General features: G+C 43.6%; 1 protein-coding gene across 2 annotated transcripts; it reads right to left on the minus strand.

Annotated features, from left to right (window-relative positions):
* Positions 1 to 4: 4 nt before the first annotated feature.
* On the minus strand, positions 5 to 19,674 carry Zgpat (zinc finger CCCH-type and G-patch domain containing). 2 transcript variants are annotated; one of them, XM_027419957.2, is made up of 6 exons: positions 18,817 to 19,673; positions 2,338 to 2,471; positions 1,963 to 2,118; positions 1,101 to 1,220; positions 607 to 1,012; positions 5 to 412 (listed from the first exon to the last, which is right to left on the minus strand). In XM_027419957.2, the coding sequence occupies exons 1-6, from the start codon at positions 19,395 to 19,397 to the stop codon at positions 274 to 276; spliced, it is 1,536 nt and encodes a 511-aa protein (XP_027275758.1). In that variant the 5' UTR covers positions 19,398 to 19,673; the 3' UTR covers positions 5 to 273. The 2 variants fall into 2 exon arrangements, with proteins under 2 accessions (XP_027275758.1, XP_035301988.1); XM_035446097.1 differs by lacking the exon at positions 1,963 to 2,118 and having other exon boundaries at positions 18,817 to 19,674.
* Positions 19,675 to 19,709: the final 35 nt, after the last annotated feature.

Raw genomic sequence — 19,709 nt, forward strand, 5'->3', positions numbered from 1 at the left:
GAAATTGTGATGAAATCACTTTAATGTCCTAAGGAGCTACCCCAAGACACTGGTAGATGGGCTTGGTGGGCAAATAAATGTTCAAAATCAACCCTGACACCCCATGTCTACTCAGTAGTATTCATACACGTTAGGCTGACAAGGCTGAACAAGGGACAGCCTTGGAATGGGCTGAACCCTCTTCCAGGTTCAAGTGTCAGGGTGCCAGCCGTCTTTCTGCCAACGCAGTTTGGAGTTGGTCCCAGGGCTCTGTCCACAATATAGGCAGGGCTGCTAAAACTCTGTCATCTTCCTGTGGGTATCTGCCTTCCGCTGCTCCCTCTGTAGGCCAGCTTCTTGAGCACGCAGCTGACCCAGTTTCCGCTGGGCTCCCTCCAGCTTCTCCTGCAGATGGGCTGTTGCCATGCTGTGCCTAGGGAGAGCCTGCTGGTCAGCATTATCTCCTGGCTCCCCACTACCAGGCCCCCAGATGCTGTGGCCAATGCCCATTCTCCAATATTCAGACCACTTCAGACTCAGGGGCTACTGAGATCGGTGACCTTTAGCAGGTACCCTGCGGGCACAGCCACTGGAGCCCATACTGCCTCAGCTGGACCCCACACATACCGGCCAGCATTCCGGGTTAGGGCCTCCTGGATGCCCCGGATGTCCCGTTGGGTCCGCTCAATCTTCTCCTCAGTCTGGAAGAGCTGCAGACTCAGAGCCTGCTTGGCACTTTTGCTGGCATGATACATGTCCTTGTTCCTTTTCCCTGGAGTGTCCACCCCAGCATCTGGGGTCTCAGGCGCCTGGCTTTGCAGTTTTTCATTCAGAAAGTCAAACACATTCCGAGGGGGTGGGCGGCCCTCGGGTCTACCACCACTCCTCCGACATCTTGGAGGCCTATTGGTCCCAGCCTGGCCTCCCTTTGTCTTCTTCTGTAGTATCTCTGTGCACTGGTCCAGTGATTTCCCTCTAGGCAACACTACGGCATGGATGGGCTCCACTCGGCCTTCTGCATGCCGACCCAAACCTGGGAAAGACAGGGCCTTGTGCTGCCTCTGCCAGACTCTTAGGCTATCATGAGGCAACCCTCCCATCTCAGGGCAGCACACACTCACCCTTGCCAAACTCATAGCCCATCTTGACTAGGAGTTTGGAGCCAATGCCTCGTGTATGTACCTCCCAACCAGCAAAGGCAGAACTGCAGGTTCCGGTGTCCACGGTGTTTGGTTCCACCACTGCAGGAGACAGAGGACTCCAAGTAGTGGGTTCTAGCCAACACTACCCAAGAACTCAGGCCCTAGGTAGGGCCTGATCTCCTGGATTTCTGGTCCCCTCAGGTTCCCCAAACATGCTGTGGGCACTCCTGGCAACTCTACCTTGAGAGATAGCTGTGTGGTAACCAACTTGACTGCTTTAGCTTACTATCTGCCACCATGGATAGGAGCTCAGAAACTACCAACTCACATCACAGGTTCCCTGATACTCCTTCCTGTCTTCATCCTAACCAATCTCTCAGGAGGATTATATATTACCTAATTTCCTGAACTCTCTATTTTACCTAGACACATTTTCCATCTGCAGAGATCTCTTCTCCCCTACCTACCAGGCACCCAAGCTCTAAATCTGGGAAGCCATCTGAAGAAGCCAACCTTTCCTATGTTCTACATTCAGTTACTTCCTGTGACTCCTTGGCAGACCTAGCACCAACATTCCATTCTGACAGTGAGGTGCTATCTTGCTTCAGGGAGTTCTGACTCTTACATATGATTGTTGTGTCTGTTTCTTAAAGGCAAAAGCTAGGTCTTAGGTCTTACCCAGGCCCATCACACACACTCTGGTCCTTTGGGCCCTCTCCTGTAGATTACTGTGCTAAGCTTCTCACCACATCACTTGTTCTACAATTATCCTGACAGCTGGGTGCCTGTCTAGGTCTATTCCCTGACCAGCCTGGCTTCTGGGTACTGATTTCTGCCATACCTCTGGCATAGCTGGAGTCACTTGCATCACCACTGTCTGAGTCAGATGACTCTGTAGCCTCTGTGCGCAGAGGAGGCAGGATGCTGTCTCCCTCTACCACAGCCTCCTTCAGCAGCAGTGAGTCAAATTTAACAGTATAGTAGCCATTGTCCACATCTAGGGTGACAGAGACAGGCTGTAGGTTAGCAGCAACCAGTTAGGAGCAAAATGAGAGACAGGAAGGGAGGGGGCTTGGGGCAAAGACAGACTTGCTCCTCTTGGGCCCAGATGACGTCAAAGCTCAACCCAGAGGAGGTAGAGAATGGCTTTAAGGAAAAAAAAAAAAGGATGTTTCAAAAAGGGTCCCACCAGGTAGGCCCTTGTAGGCAATCTCACCGGTGATCCGTGCTGGGTGCCAAAGGCCATCCTGGTGCTTGGCCAGACAAGCAGAGCCAGTCTGCAGTAAGCTCAAGTCTGGATCCTGGAAAGGGCGCAGCTCATCCACAGAGACCACCTGCCCATGGGAGAACCTGTAGATGTAACCACAGGAGGCAGTGGCTTAGACATGGCCCACTAGGAGCATGTAAGCCCAGAATCACAGAGACCATCAACAGGGCACTGCCTATAATGGAGTGAAATTCAAGAACCCAAGACAGGCACACCAGCAAAAACATCTACACTTTCATACCTATGGGTTTATGGACACATTTCTCTCTCACACACATACATTCATATACTCTCACTCACATGTAAATACACAGGCATTCTCATACCCTCACGCATATACATGCACATATACTTATGCACATATACACCTGCATATCCATATATACAACATCTCTCTCACACATACATGCACATACTACCATATAGCTATGCACACTAAACACACACGTACACATACATATAAATGCACAGAATGCACTCACACACATATATATATACTCTAAAATACACACACACACACACACACACACACAGAGGAATTTTCTGTTAGGACACACAGGGCTAGTTTGGGGAGATGGCTTGTGTTTCTATCAGCTTTCTAGGTTATGTGACAATGTAGCAGAGCACCATGTGACTGTAGCTCATTACCTCTCAGCAAACGTGATGCCCGTGACACTTATATTCAAGGCAGATGTGTTAGAAACTGAGGACCTCCGTGGGCATGCGTACTTGGATGCCCAAGGCAGGGTGATCATGAGTTTGAGATCAGCCAGCACGATACAGAGAGATCCTTTCTCAAAAATTGAAACAAGAACTGGAAGAACTAAGTTACAACAATGGAGTTGTGTCTTTTATGTATCAGTGCACCTGTAAAATTAAAACCAAAACCAAATCTGACAGAAAACAAAGAGGAAATGTGGAGACACAGAAGATTGCAGCCATGAACTTTGCCAAATAAAGGCATGAAAAAAGCTAACCACCAACTACCACTACATGCCATCATTTCAGACAGGAAGTTGTTTTAACCCCAAAAGAGCAGCTGAGGGGATTCACTCCAGGATCGCTAAGGGGCTCTTTGTAAGCAGTCATGAGTGGGTAGGGGAAGAGGGAAATGAACTTGCCATAGCTCACACCTACAGCCTTCTGCTACCACATGCTCAGGCCAGGGTTCCAGGAAGTACCTTCTCACACCAACTATCTTAAACATACAGCCAAATGACATACAGCTGGAAGACTGTGCCACCAAAGTACAGTAAAAACTGGCTAGAAAGTCCTGTTGAACTGAGAACCAAAAGGACGTATTCAAAGGGGTTTATTCTACATTTGATCCCTGGGACTCAGATGGTAGAAGGAAAGGACTGATTCTCACAAGTTGTCCTCTGATTCCATGCTCTCACAGTGGCACTTGCATGCCTCCATATGAAACAGTAAGTTTTTTTGTTTTTTTGTTTTTTTTGGTTTTTTGAGACAGGGTTTCTCTGTAGCTTTGGAGCCTGTCCTGGATCTTACTCTGTAGACTAGGCTGGCTTCAAACTCACAGAGATCCACCTGCCTCTGCCTCTACCTCCCCAGTGCTGGGATTAAGGTGTGCACCAACAACGCCTGACAATATAAGTATTTTTATAGATAGTTATGAGCCACCATGTGGTTGCTGGGAATTGAACTTGGGACCTTTGGAAGAGCGGCCAGTGCTCTTAACAGCTAAGCCATCTCTCCAGCAATAAGTATTTTTAAAGGGGGATGAAGAAATGGCTCAACAATTAAGAACACCAACTGGTCTTACAGAGGACTTGGGTTCAATTCCTAGCACCCAGATGGTGCCTCACAGCCATCTGTAATTCTAATTCCAGATGATCTGATACCCTCTTCTGGACTTTCCAGGTACCAGGCATGCAAGTGGTGCATAGACATACATGCAGGCAAAACATCCATACACATAAAAAAAACAACAAGGAAAACAACAGCAAAACATGCTTAGGATCAGAAGTGTTTCCAAATTGTATTTTTTAAAAATATTAGTGGTAGTATATCAGTGTTCAAAAAGCTTTGGATTTGAAGGGACTGGACACTGGCTCAGTGGGTAAGAGTGCTCACTGTGCAACAGTGAGGACTCAAGTTTAAATCCCCAGTGCCCACATAAAAAGGTGGATGTGGATCTGAATGCCTAGAACCCCAGTACTTGGCGGAAGACAGAGACAGGAGGATTGTTGGGACTTGCTACCCAAAGCTCAAGGCTGAGAGACCCTGTCTCAAGGGAATAAGGAAGAAGTAATAGAGGACATTCAATGTCCTCCTCTGCTTGCATACACAAAGTTTAAAAAAAAGTTTTAGACTTTGGAACATTTCACATTTTGGATTATTTATTTATTTATTTTTGGTTTTTCGAGACAGGGTTTCTCTGTGGCTTTGGAGCCTGTCCTGGAACTAGCTCTTGTAGACCAGGCTGGACTCAAACTCACAGAGATGCACCTGCCTCTGTCTCCTGAGTGCTGGGATTAAAGGCGTGCACCACCAATGCCTGGCCAGATGTATACATTTTTTTTTAAAAAAACACAATAAGTGCTTCTAAGAAAGGATTTTAAGAAAGTAATAGTGTTTGCAAAGATTTAACTACAAAAAATATTTTTCATTTCTAAAGTTTTACTTAATTTTAATTGATGTATATGTGACTGCTTGTCTCTATGTGTATCACATGCGTGCAGTGCCCTCATAGACCAGAAGAGGGTACTGGGTGCTCTGGAACTACAGTTAGTCCAGAGGTTGAGTTTAGGAGACTTCAAAGCAGATCCATAAGTGGCATATACCTTTAATCCCAGCACTAGGAGGCAGAGGCAAGTGGATCATTGAGTTCAAGACTAGCTTGGTCTACAGAGCGAGTTCCAGGACAGCTGGGACTACACAGAGAAGCCCTTTCTTGAAAAACCAAACCAAACCAAACAAGCAAACAAACCCACTCATATTTGGTAAAACAAAACACAAGTCTACAAATCCAAGGAACTTACAGTCTTGGATACTGTTCTATTGCTGTGAAGAGACACTATGACCAAAACAACTCTCATAAAAAGAAAGCATTTGCTGATGGAAGCAGAAGCAGATATCCAAAGCCGAGCACTGAGCCAAAGTCCTGGAATCCAGTCTCAGAGAGGGAGGAGGGATGATCAAAGGGTTCAAGACCACATTGGGAAAACCTATAGAAACAGCTGACCTGAGCAAGTGGGAACTCATGGACCCCAGTCTGACAGCTGGGGAACCAACATGGGACCAAACCAGGCCCCCTGAATGTTGGTGTCAGTAGCAGGATGTATCCCTAGTGCATGAATGGATTTTGGGAGCCCATTTCCCATGGAGGGATACTCTCTTAGCCTAGATACACAGGGGAGGGCCTAGGCCCTGCTCCAAATGACTTAACAGATTTTGATGATCCTTCATGGAAGGCCTCACCCTTCCTGGGGAGTGGATGGGGGATGGGATGGGGGGGGTTGGTGGGGGGCATGGGAGGATGGGAGGGAGAGGGAACTGGGATTGATATGTAAAATAAGATTGTTTCTAATTTAAATAAAATCTATAAAAAAAGAAAACATTTAATTGGGGAGGCAGCAGGGAGACAGGAGAGAGAGAGAGAGAGAGAGAGAGAGAGAGAGAGAGAGAGAGAGAGAGAGAGAGAGAAACAGACAGATACAAACACACACACACAACTGGCCTGGCTTTTGAAACCTCAAGACCGGCCCTGAGGGACATGCCTCCTCCAACAAGGATACACCTAATCCACTGGGGACTAAGCAGGCAAATGGGGGCCGTTCTAAAGATCCAGTGGGATAAACACAAAAATCACATCTAGACAAGTCATAAACTGGTAAAGAAAGCCAAAGACAGAAAACCTTAAAAATAGCAAGAGGGAGGAGGTGTCCTTCACATATAAGGAAATAACAATTTGTCAGTGACGTATCACTAGAAACCATGGATGAGGATGTAGTTTAGAAGTACAAATGCGGGAGCTGGAGAGATGGCTCAGGAGTTAAGAGCACTGACTGTTCTTCCAGAGGTCCTGAGTTCAATTCCCAGCAACCACATGGTGACTCACAGCCATCTGTAATGGGATCTGGTGCACTCTTCTGGCATGCACAGTATACATGATAAATAAATAAATCTTTAAGAAAAAAAAAGAAGCACAAACACTTGTCTAGCATGTGTAGTGTTTGATCCAACACGGAGTGCATATGTGTGCATGTAGATTGGGGGGAGAGCTGTCTAAAACCATTATAAATTATAAATTATTTATGCTATGGGGCTGGAATAGCTCAGTGGCACAGCATTTACCTAGCATGCACAGGCCCTAAACTCAATCCTCAGTATCTTCCATCCCAGTGAGAGAAATTATAAAAAGGAATCAAATAGAAATCCTGGAGTTGAAAAAGTACACTAACTGAAATGAAAGAGTTGAACTGTCAGAAGAAACTTGTTTTTAACAAAATCTTAAATATTGGATTTTATACAAAAGACTTGGGAGCCAGATAGATGTTGGGGTCAAAGCCTCTAGATCAGAGACAGCACCCAGCTGACCTTTCTCCTTCGCTGACATGCCAGAAGCCTTCTTCTCCTATGAGAAGCCCTTGTAGGAGATCTTCTCTGTCTGAAAAACCTACTCAAATTAAAATAAAATGTCCCTCCCTTCTACTTCTTGGGCATCTATCTATCCTCCTGACTCCCTCTTACTCTCTATGGTTTTTTTCTTAATAATCTTAAGATTATTCCTGTCAACTGGTTGCTTGCTCCAACTCTTGACCTATGGCTGACTTTATTTAATCCTGTTTATAATATTCAAGCAGAAAGTTGCTAGATTAAAGGTGTGTGCTAGGGCTGAGCCACACAACTAGAAACAGGTTTTTTTTTCCAGCAACTAACACAATCTCAGGGTTCATAGTGTGATTAAATATCCTGCAACAGAAACTGAACTTGAAGACAGGGCTACAATATATATCCAACATGAAGACTGGAAAGTAAAGAAAGAAAAAAGGGAACAGAGCTCAGGGGACTTATGGGTTCACCAACAAGCATCATGCAAACCAACACATGCACAACTGGAGTTTCTGAAGAAGAGAGACTGAGCAGCAGAATAATATCTAGACATCAGTGGTTGAGAACACTTGCTGAATTAGCACAAAGACCAGAGTTTAGATCCCAGAACCCATTTAACAAGTTGGCATCCACATGCAATTCCAGTTTCAAGGGGAGCAGAGACAGGAAGATCACCGGGGCTTGCTGGCCTGTCTAGGTTAGAACATATAAGCTCCAGGTTCAGGAAGGGACCCGACTCAAGGAATAGGCAGAGTGATAGAGGACACCTGATGTCCTCTTCTGGACTCTGACATATGTGTAGGGACTATAGGCACGTGTGACCACACCAGGTTCATACATCCCTAGGGATAGAACGCAGGCTTTCATGCATGCTAAGGAAGCACTCTATCAATTATGCTACATCCCCAGTCCCAAAGATGCAACTTTTAATAGTAATAATACACAAATGAGTCTATCCAGGATCAGATTTTTTTTTTTTAATTATTGACACTAAATTGGTAGTGATTCAAACTCTACTGTTAAAAATTTAAGACATGAACCATATACTAGAGTAACTATTAAGCAAATAAAGGGGCTGGAGAGAAGGCTAGGAGGTCAAGAGGACTAGCTGCTCTTGCAGAGGACCTGGGTTCAATTCCCAGCAACCACAGAGCAGCTCACAATTGTCTGTAACTCTAGTCCCAAGGGACTGATGCCCTCTTGTGGCCTCAGTGGGCACACAAGTGGTACACATATACATGCAGGCAAAATACCTATGCACATAAAAGTAAGTTGAATAATAAAAAAGAAAATAACACTATGCAGAAAAGTGAACTGGTAAGAGAAAAAGGAAACAATAAAGATAGTAACAAACAAATAACAAACAGAAAGATATAAGATACACAGAAAACAAATATTCCTCAATACTCACTACTTTAAATGTAAGTGGGTTAAACACTAAAAGGTGTAGATTACAGGTAGAGATGGCTCAGAGGTTAAGAGCACTGGCTGCTCTTCCAGAGGTCCTGAGTTCAATTCCCAGCACCCACAAAGTGGCTCACAACCATTTATAATTACAACAAGCTGTAATGAGATGACTCTTCAAACTCAGGAAGGTAGCTGTTTTTTCAAAACAAAGGAAAACAAGCTATGGGTAGATGTGGAGAAGCTGGTACCCCTGAGCTCCTCTGTGGCCAAGAAAAACAGTATAGCTAATTGTGAAAAAGTTTGGCAATGGTGATCCAGGAATTTTTCTACTATTATAACATATATTTTTAAGGATAAAATGACAAGTTTGAGGCCTAAACTATGTAAGACACTACCCCCCAGCCTCCAAAAAAGCATTTGAAACTACCAACTAGAAGAGCACACTTCTGAGAGGATCGTCTTAAATCGATGGACATCAAGATGTACTGTGACGCTGGGCATCACACACCTTTAATCCCAGTACTCAGAGGCAGTACCCACAAGCTGACTCATTATTCAGCTGAGATAAAGACCAAAAGCTCCCACAGTGGAGACCTCACATCACTGTATACACTATTAGGAGAGTGTGGGTTATAAAACTACTTCGGATAGTCATCAGTCACCAGCAATGGGCTTCATTCTGAGGGTCATGTATGTACAGAGGGATGAGACAAAAATGGGGGAGGGGAAGTGGCTAGCAAGATGACTCAGCAGTTAAGAGCACTTACTACTCTCGTAGAGGACCCAAGTTCAGATCTCAGCACCCATATCAGACATCTCACAATAGCCTGTAACTCCAATTTCTGAGTATCCAAAGCCCTCTTCTGGCCTCTGCAGGCACCTGCACATACACATGCAGACATGGATACACACACACATTTGGAAGTTGTTTCCTGTGCCCTTAAGAACCAGATCCTAAGATGGAAAAGAAAACATGTGATCTAGGTGAGGCTGAGTAAGAACACAGTAGTCATTAAAAATGTAGGTGAATGATTTTATATGTACATTATACATACTATGTTCATATAAATGTACATGTTACCAACATTTGTTATTTCTGCCCCATAAAGGACCTCAAAACAATGCCTGGTCAATGATAATCAGCAATGTGGCACCTTAAAGGTTGCCTTATGTGAAGGTTGCCTTAAACAACCCTTATGTGAAGGGGAAGCAGAGCAAGCACATTTGGGCAGGAAGTTATGTGACCCAGACAGTAAGGAGGCAGCCGAGACAACTGGCTCAGATCAGGATAGGAAAGCCAAACTGAAGAGACCCCACAGGCCAAAACTGGGGCAATTTGAAGCTCATTAGAACTGTAATGGAATATGATCCATCTAAGAAGAAAGTGGTGGCACATGTCTTGGCCAGGCGTTGGTGGCGCACGCCTTTAATCCCAGCACTCGGGAGGCAGAGGCAGGCAGATCTCTGTGAGTTCGAGACCAGCCTGGTCTACAGAGAGAGTGCCAGGACAGCCTCCAAAGCCACAGAGAAACCCTGCCTCGAAAAACCAACCAACCAACCAACCAAACAACCAACCAACCAAACAAACAAACAATATTCCATAGGTCAAGAGGTAGAACAATCAACCAATTTACTGGAAGTAACCATAGAGAGTGGAGGGTAAGCCAGGAGGTGAGAGAGAGGATACAAGGAAGTAGAAGGGAGGGAGAATCTGCTAGAGTTTGTTTGTTTGAAACAAGGAGAAAAAGTTCTCTTTCTGGGATGACAACAGAGGAGGAGATAGCAGGTTTTCAACCCAGCATCTGACTCCAGAGTCTTTATTGATAAAACAGAACAACATTTGATGCTCCAACTAGTGGCAAGACCATACAGAAAGGGAAATTACACCAGTGTCAAACAACGAGTGATGAGAAGTCACCAGATTTAGTAAGACACCTGGGAAGTCCTTAAGGAGAGAGTTAAGTAATATTAAAAGGAAAAGTCTTTCCCTTTTTTTTTTTTTTTTTGGTTTTTCTATACAGGGTTTCTCTGTGTAGCTTTGGAGCCTATCCTAGCACTCGCTCTGAAGACCAGGCTGGCCTGGAACTCATAGAGATCCGCCTGCTTCTGCCTCCTGAGTACTGGGATTAAAGGCGTGCGCCACCAACGCCCTGCAAGTCTTTCCCATGTTAAGGATGGGAAATACGATGCAGGGTGTTAGAACCCTGTAGAGTGCTACTTAAGATGCTTGAAAATAGAAGCAGAAAATAAAAAGATAAACGACTTAACTGAGATTGACATAAAACTGACTGTAAGTACTATCAGTCTGGCAATTCACATTTTATCCTTAACAGCCAGTGTTTTTTGTGCCAAATATGAAAAGTTGAAAGATACAAGCATTAGAAAGGCTTAAAAGAAAATAAGAAAAATACTTAGACACAGACAGAGGAGCTTAGTCAAGAACTGACAGTGCCACCACATGGTGAAAATGAAGAGGGATGACCTAAGGTTATTAGAAACCAACTTTAGTTTATCCAGTTACTGTTTAAGAACTACACGAAGATGACAGAAACCCGAGATTATCAAGCAGTTAAATGGAATCCTATAGAAATATTGGGATTTGAGAAGATTTAAAGAAGCAGCCATTTAATATGGTATGTATTCACTCTGTGTGAAGCAGTTGTTAAAATTCATGGACAGAATTATCCCCCAAGCCTGAAAAGATTAGGCAACAGCAATATTGGAAGCTGGTCCTCAGATAAAAGGTGAACATGGTGGGAAGAACAATAATATAGGGCCAGAGATATTGACATTCCCAAGATAAGTTGCTAGCTGAAGGCCAATATACTGAATTGGAAAGGCAACTTAAATTTGATGACCACACCTTGGCACTATGTCATTTAGAGGTTTTAAATGCTTGGGACAAGGTTAAAGAATCAGGAAAGAGATCTGAGTCATTTACTAAAATTATACAAGGCCCAAAAGAAGCCTTCACTGGTTTTTTGTAAAGATTGACTTCAGCTGTAAATAGAATACTATCAGATGCAGAAATCAGACAAATATTAATTGACTCCAGCTTTTGAAAATGCTGATTCAGAATGCAAAAGGGTGATTAGGTCTTTAAAGGCAAGATCAGCACCAATACATAAATGGATTAGAAATACAGTCAAGGGCCTAAGAGATGGCTCAGATGTTAAGAGCACTGGCTGCTCTTCTAGAGGTCCTGAGTTCAATTCCCAGCAACCACATGGTGGCTCACAACTATCTGTAATGAGATCGTGTGCCCCCTTCTGGCCTGCAGGTGTACATGCAAGCAGAATACTGTATACAAAGCAAATAAATAAATCATTAAAAAAAAAGAAGTTCAGTTGATATTGGATCTCAAGTTTATTATGCTACTCTGACAGAAGTAACTTCTAAAAGTTTTAAGAAAAATCAAAATGTCAGTTGTTTGAATTGTGGCAAACAAGGGGATTGTAGGCAAGCTGTTCTTAGAAACAATGTTTTTTTCTAGAGATAATCCAAACAGAAAGTCCCAGTTTTCTTGGGGAGTGCAGAAGGTATGGCATTAGACTACTGAATGCAAATCAACAAGAGAGACAAGGTAACCCTTTGCCTTCTGAAAATGCACTAAGGGGCCTCCTGAAGGCCTCTGTATCAAATTCAATTCAATCATGCCCTGTCAGCTTCAGAGAAACTCATCCACAGAGTAATTAAAAGACTTAATGCCTGGCCGGGCGGTGGTAGTGCACACCTTTAATCACATACTCAGGGGGCTGGAAAGGTAGCTCAGAGGCTAAGAGCACTGGCTGCTCTTCCACAGGTCCTGAGTTCTGTTCCCAGCAACCACATGGTGGCTCACAACCATCTGTAATGAGATCTGGTGCCCTCTTCTGGCCTGCAGGCATACATGCAGGCAGAACACCGTATACATAATAAATAAATAAATAAATAAATAAATCTTTTTTTTTTGAAAAATCACAGCACTTGGGAGGCAGAGGCAGGCGGATCTCTGTGAGTTCGAGATCATCCTGTTCTACAAGAGCTAGTTCCAAGAAAGGCTACAAAGTCACAGAGAAACTCTGTTTCGAAAAACCAAAAAAAAAAAAAAAAAAAAAAAAAAAAAGACGTAATGCCTGTTGTTAAAAACAGACACTGCTCTGGATGTGATCAAGGACAGAATAACTTCAGTAGATAAAACAAAGTAATTCAGGAGAAAACAAGTACATTGGCAAACTGATGATCAGAGACCAAAGGTTTAAAAAAAAAAAAAAATGCAGTGCAATTGTAGGTTTACTAGACACAGGGGCAGACGTAAGAATAATTTCATCAAAATCTTGGTATCACAGGAACAATTGGCCTGAACAAGGGAGAGCACATCGACCCCAGATGCTGTCGGGGAGGCCAGCACAGGACTGATCCAGACCCCTGAACATGGATGTCAATAAGGAGGCCTCTGCACTCCAGGGAGCCTCTGGTGGTGGATTAGTATTTTTCCCTGGTGCAAGAAGGGACTTTGAGAGCCCATCCCACGTGAAGGGTTACACTCTGGCCCTGGACACATGGGGAAGGGCCCAGGACCAGCACAGGAAGATTTGGTGGACTTTGCAGAGCCCCCGTTGAGGGCCCTACTCTACCTGGGGGTGGGGGAGGAGGGATGAGGGTGAGGGGAGGGAGAGGGAGAAGGGACTTACATGTGAAACAAGCTTGTTCCCTAACTAGAACTAATAAATAAATTAAAAAAAAAATCTTGGTATCCAGAGTGGCCTCTTCAGGTGATAAATATTCAGGTTCTAGGGATTGGGACTTTACCTCAGGTAAAACAAAGTGTATGATGAGTGAATGTAAAGGGCCAGAAGGACAAATAGGAAAATTAATGCCATATATGGCATAAATTTATGGGGACATGATTTGTTGCAGCATCGGAAAACACAGATAACATTCCTCCAATCTCAGAAACAAACCATAAAATAAAGAATGCTTCTGAGAAGAATATTAAAAGATATTATCAAGAACAATCACAGACCATTCAGGTTGTTCATAAGCAGAACACAATAGCTGTTGGTCTTTCAAAGATGCCAACAGCCCCACTTTTAACTGACAGACCTGTGTGGGTGGAACTATGGCCTTTGATATCAGAAAAATTACAGGCATTTGAATGGCTGGTACAGGAGCAACTAAACACTCAAGATACTGAAGAATTGACCAGTCCTTTGAATTCTACTATATCTGTCATTAAAAAGAAGTCTGGAAAATGGATAATGTTAGCAGATTTAAGAGCTATAAATAAGGTGATAAATAAGGTAATAAATGGGCTCCTTACAGCCTGTAATTCCCCTGACTTCTTTCTTACCTAAGGGATGGTGTCTATTCTAATGATGGATTTAAAAGACTACTTTTTTATTCTACCTTTACAAGAACAGGATAAAGAAAAATTTGCCTTCACAATACCTACTTATAATACTCAACCTGCTAAAAGACATCAGTGGAAAATTCTTCCACAGGTAATGTTAAACAGCTCCACCTTGTGTCAACATTTTGTACAACAGCCGTTGGAAATAATTCATGAAGTTTCCTCAATCTAATGTTTATCATTACATGGATGGTATCTTATTGGCTAATTCAGACACAGATACCTTAGAAAAAGTGTTTGATGAAGTAAAGAGAATTTTGCCTTGATGGGGATTACAAATTGCTCCTGAAAAAATACAAAGAGGAGATTCTGTCAATTATCTAGGATGGAAGACAGGCTTAAAAAAAAAAAAATTTCAACCACAAAAAGTAAAAATCAGGAGAGATCAATTACAAACTCTTAATGATTTTTGTAAATTGCTGGGAGATATTAACAGGTTACGGCCCACAATTACATTAATTGCTCAAGCGCAATTTATTTCAAACCTTACAAGATGATCAGAACTTGAATAGTCCAAGAAAATTTTCAGCTGAGGCTAAGAGAGAATTGGCTCTGGAAGAAAAGCAATTACAGGATGCACATGTGGATCAGCTAGATCCAAAGCTTGATTGCATTTTAGTTATTTTTACCTTCTACTCATCCTCCCACAGGAATTCTTATGCAGAGAGAAGATAGTATCTTAGAATGCATATTTTTAGCACACAGAGTAAAAAAAAAAAAATAAAGACCTTTATAGAATAGAATTCTTAATTGATTCTGAAAGAAAAATGAGATTTTATCAATTAGCAGGAATAGACAGAAATTGTGGTACCTTTCACTAATGTTGAAATTGCCTCATTTGGGGGCAGAAATGAACACTGGCAAAGAGTTTGCAGTAATTTTGGGGGAGAGATTGACAATAAATATCCCAAATGCAAGAGAATTCCATTTATAAAAAGAAATAATTGGATTCTCCCTCGTGTAGTAAAAGGGACAACCAAGTTCTGGAGCCCCTACATTCTATACTGATGCAAATAAATTAGAAAAGGCAGATTATAAGTCAGGAAAAATAAATAAAGTGACTCAAAGCCATTATGCTTTATTTCAAAAATCAGAGTTACACCCATTCTTATGGTATTATTAGATTTTCCTGAATTTTTTAATATACTTACTGACTCAGAGTACAAAGAAAGAGATGTTACAAATTGGAACTGATGAACTTATTCTCAATGATTCAGAATTATATTTATTCATCTACAACAAGTGACCAGAAATGGAAATCATCCCTTATATATTAAATCCCATGCAGGTCTACTATGCCCTCTAGCACAAGGTAATGGTGAAATTAATTAGCTATTAATAGGAAAAGTGCTAGAACACTCAGAATTTCTTAATAGACACCATGTTAACAGTAAAGTTTTGAAGAAAGATTTTTCTATCACTTGGCAACAAGCCAAGGAAATTATAAGGAAATGTCCTATTTGTTCTTTGTGTAACCAAACTCTATTATCTGCAGGAAATAAGCCAAAAGGTACCTAAAGAAATGAAATTTGGCAAATGTATGTGTTTCATTTTGCAGAGTTTGCAAAAATTAAAATATGTGCACCATACCATAGATACATATTCAGGATTTCTTTCTTTCTTTCTTTCTTCTTTTTTTTTTTTGTTTTTTTGTTTGTTTGTTTGTTTTTTAGAGACAGGGTTTCTCTGTGGCTTTGGAGGCTGTCCTGGAACTAGCTCTTGTAGATCAGGCTGGTCTCAAACTCAGAGATCTGCCTGCCTCTGCCTCCCGAGTGCTGGGATTTCAATGGGCAACTGCTTTAAGTTAGGAAAAGGCTGATTCTGTAATTACACATTTATTAGAAGTCATGGCCATTATGAAAATACAAATTAAGACTGACAATGCTCCAGCACATTACAGGTATAGCACACAATCCTACAGGACAAGCAGTTATGGAAAGATTTCATTGCACTTTAAAAGATATGCTTAATAAACACAAAGGAGGTGGGAGAGAGGGATGCACGGGAAGTAGAAGGCAGGGCCATCCAGTTGGAGGGGTTTTTTGAGAATGAGGAGGGGAAAGCTCTCTTTCTGGGATGACAACAGAGGAGGAAGTAGCTGGGTGCTTTCTCTGCCTCTCTTAGCTAGCAGGTTTCCACCCCAGCATCTGACTCCTAAGTCTTTGTTGATAAAATAGAATTATAGAGGGCTAGCTAAAAACAACATGCCTCCTGATAAATGACTTGCTTCTAGTCTTCCTGATGGGGTTAGAACACAGTTTGAGTAAGTGATGTGATCTGGTTGCTAACAGACTGGAACCACAGCAACAAATGTGGTCCTTTAGCATATATGCTGACTGATGAGTCAAGGGGGCTGATTCTTCAATAAGGACGGAGTAAGGGCAGGAAAGACCTAGAGAAGTGTGTACATGGTTAGATTCAGATACAATCAGGGTTAGAAAATGGACAGTATTGAACTATGATTTCTACATCACGGTGACACTTGAGACATAAGCTACAGAAACACAAGAAGCACTTGTTATAAAAAGTTTTGAATCCCAGCATTGGGAGGCAGAAATGATCTCTGAGTTTGAGGCCAGGTCTACAAAGTGAGTTCCTGGACATCAGGGCTACAGAGAAACTCTGGCTCAAAAAACAAAAACAAAACAACAAAAAGCCAAACACCAACAACTCCCACCCCCTACCCCCCCACACACAAAAAAAGTTGTTTTGTCTGTTGGAGAGAGATTGTTTGGGGCTTAAATAAAAGGCAAAAAAAAAAAAAAAATCTACCTGAGTTGATGCTTGTTAGGGAATCTGGGGTGGCTGGCAAATAACAGCTGTGATCTGAGTTTGACAGCTACAGTTCACTTTATAACAGTTCTCTATACTATAGTTCCTATATCTGAATTTATTTTACAACACATAGTAAATAAGTCCACCTGTGCCACTTCAGGGTAGGTCCAACGTCTGCATTTTATTCCCACTTGCTAGGGACACTTCTCACTTGTTTTGTAGAAGAGAGGAGGAAGATGGAGATTAGTATTAGCAAATGTGGGAAAATAATCAACTAACTATTGAGATGCTGTTGCCCAAATACAAGTGTCTACAGGGAAGATTATACACTGGAAAGACATACACCAAAGTTATGGTAATGCAGGTGGAGTTAGTTAAATTTATTTTTAAGAATCTAAAGCAAGCTGGGCATTGGTGGTGCACGCCTTTAATCCCAGCACTCAGGAGGCAGAGGCAGGTGGATCTCTGTGAGCTCGAGGTCAGCCTGGTCTCTAGAGCAAGTGCCAGGATAGGCTCCAAAGCTACATAGAGAAACCCTGTCTCGAAAAACAAAAACAAAACAAAACAAAACAAAAAAAATCTAAAGCAAATTCAAGAAAACAACTCATTCATCCTGGATGGTTGTAAAGATGGTGTTAGATGTTTTATTGTCTTTTAGTTCTGCCCTAAAATTGATACCACAAGCAGCTCCTTGTGATGAAGTGGTCTCACGGCCAGCAACATTGTACCGATCACTTAGTGCTTTGGTGTCTGTCTCTCCATCTATAAAGTGGGGTGGGGACTGACAAATGGTTTGACAAGTAAAGGTACCTTCTGCCAAGCTTGATGACCTGAATTCAATCCCCAGGGCCCACATGGTTGAAGGAGCCTACACTCAAAAGCTGTCTTTTGACCTACACATGAGCACCATGGCACATGCATATATACATACAAAATAAAATAAAACAAAAATTATATAAAATGGGATGAGTTCAGGGCCTACCCATAGGTTCGTGCACAGAGAAGTGAGCATATGTCAGTCAGAGAAAGTACTTAGAGGTATTAAATCTCTCATCACAGGGCTTCCCACAAAAAGACTATGGCAGATAAAGCAGCCACTGGTTATAGCAACATGTGTATTCTTGGAGAAAACCCACTGAGCACACTGATCATTTATGCACCTATAGGCATGAGAAGGAAAGAGAGTGAGCAAGGAACATGTCAAGTCTACTAGGATCTAAAAAAGATGTGCAGAGCCAAGCTAGGTAGCACATGCTTGTAATCCTGGCCCTAGGGAGGTAGAAGCAGAAAGATGAAGAATTTAAAGTCATCCTTGGCTATATATGGATTTCAAGGCCAGCTTAAAGCTACATGAGATCCCATGTTAAAGAAAAAGTAAAGAAATAAAATGTGCAGAGTACAGATGTAACCATGGAAGTAAGAGCTTAAAGTGATGTAAGAGAACCACAAACCAAGGAATATAGGTGGTCTCTGGAGGTTGGAGAGATGGCTCAGTGGTTAAGAGTATGTGTAATGTTTTTGAGGAAGACCCAAGTAGTTCACTACCAGTAGTCCTGAAGCTCCTGCTTCAGGAGATCCAACACCTTCTTTTAGCCTCCTCATGCACCTGTACTCAAGTACACATGTATTCACAAACACACACACATACACACAATTAAAAAGAAAAGTAAGTATATAGAGCTAGAGAAATGGCTTGGTGGTTGAGAGCATACTGCTCTTGCAGAGGACCTGAGTTTGTTTTCCAGGATCTATGTTGGGTGGCTCATAAGCACCTGGAACTCCAGCTGTAGAACATGCAACACCTTCTGGCACCTGTACTCATGTTCACATACCCACACAAATACACACAAAAATAAATCTTAGCTAGAAGTGGTGACACACGCCTTTAGTCCCAAGCACCTGGGAGGCAGAGCAGGTAGATCTCTGAGTTCAAGGCCAGACTGATCTACAGAGCGAGCTCCAGGACAGACAGGGCTACACAGTGAAACTCTGTATCCAAAAAAAGAGGGAGGGAGGGTGGGAGGTGGAGAGAGAGAGAGAGAGAGAGAGAGAGAGAGAGAGAGAGAGAGAGAGAGAGAGAGAGAGAGAGAGAATGAATATAATGTGTTTACTTATGTGTTTACTTAACAGGGAATGTTCCTGTTAAAGCCTGTCAGCCACCTGAAGCTCCCCCTTCTCTTTTATCAATTCTGCGGGGTGGAGAACAAGTTGTGAAGGCGGCAGGCCACAGCAGTGGTCCTGCTCGAGTGACCCTTATTGCTAGTAGCAGAGGGCTTTACCTGCAGTTCTCCTTGAAGCGGCATTTTCCCTCCAGGAAGAACGGGCAGGGCTTCAGGGACTTGTGGGTAGGGTACAGGTAGAGTACGCGAACGCATGCCGAACCATCCTCTGCCTCTTCAGTGCCCACAACCATTGCGTTGTGATACTCTAGCGTGCCCCAAGCGCTGTGGTAAGGGGCATTCACTTTAGCACCGCTCAGCTCCTCCTGATCTGGATCCTCCTCGTCTTCCTCCTGTGCAGGGGAGGTGGGTCCAGGCCGCACCACGCTCCCAGGGACAGTCTCCGAGTCATCCACGGGGGCGACGGGTGCCTCCCCTTCCTCCGCCACAGCCTTCTGGAAAGCCAAGTACTCAGCGTCCTCCTCTGCCTGGTGCTCCAGGTCCACTGTAGCCAGCAGCTTGCTCTTCCTGACCGACAACAGGCTGGCCTCGGTGAGCTCTATCAGTTCCTTCAGATCGCCCTGCAGCTGGCGCAGGTCCGCAAGCTCGGAAGCGTCCAGGCCAGCACCAAGAGCCAGCTCTACCTGCCCGAGCTGGGCCCGGTAGGTCTGCAGGGCCGTCTCCAGGTTGTCCTCGTCCATCGCTACACCGCGCAGGCTAGTTTCGGAACCGCTAAAGCAGACGAGACCTGAGGGAAGAGCAGTCGGCAGAGCTCAGGACAACGCCGCCCCCTCCCCGGCCGCTGGAGAGGCTGAGGAGGACCTCGGCGCTGCCAAGGGAACCGCAAAGTATCCCACCGCGTCCTCTGCGGTCCGCAGCCCCGCCTCCCGCCGGTGCTCGCAGCCTACAAGGGCTTCCGGCCTCGCCAGCAGAGCCCTCGCGCTAGCCTTCCGCCCGCCGCGGGCACTTCCGCCCGAGAGCTGATGCTGCCGGAAGTGCCCGCGTTCGGGAGC

The sequence above is a fragment of the Cricetulus griseus genome, chromosome 6, assembly GCF_003668045.3.
Source record: "Cricetulus griseus strain 17A/GY chromosome 6, alternate assembly CriGri-PICRH-1.0, whole genome shotgun sequence".
Classification (NCBI taxonomy): Eukaryota; Metazoa; Chordata; class Mammalia; order Rodentia; family Cricetidae; genus Cricetulus; species Cricetulus griseus.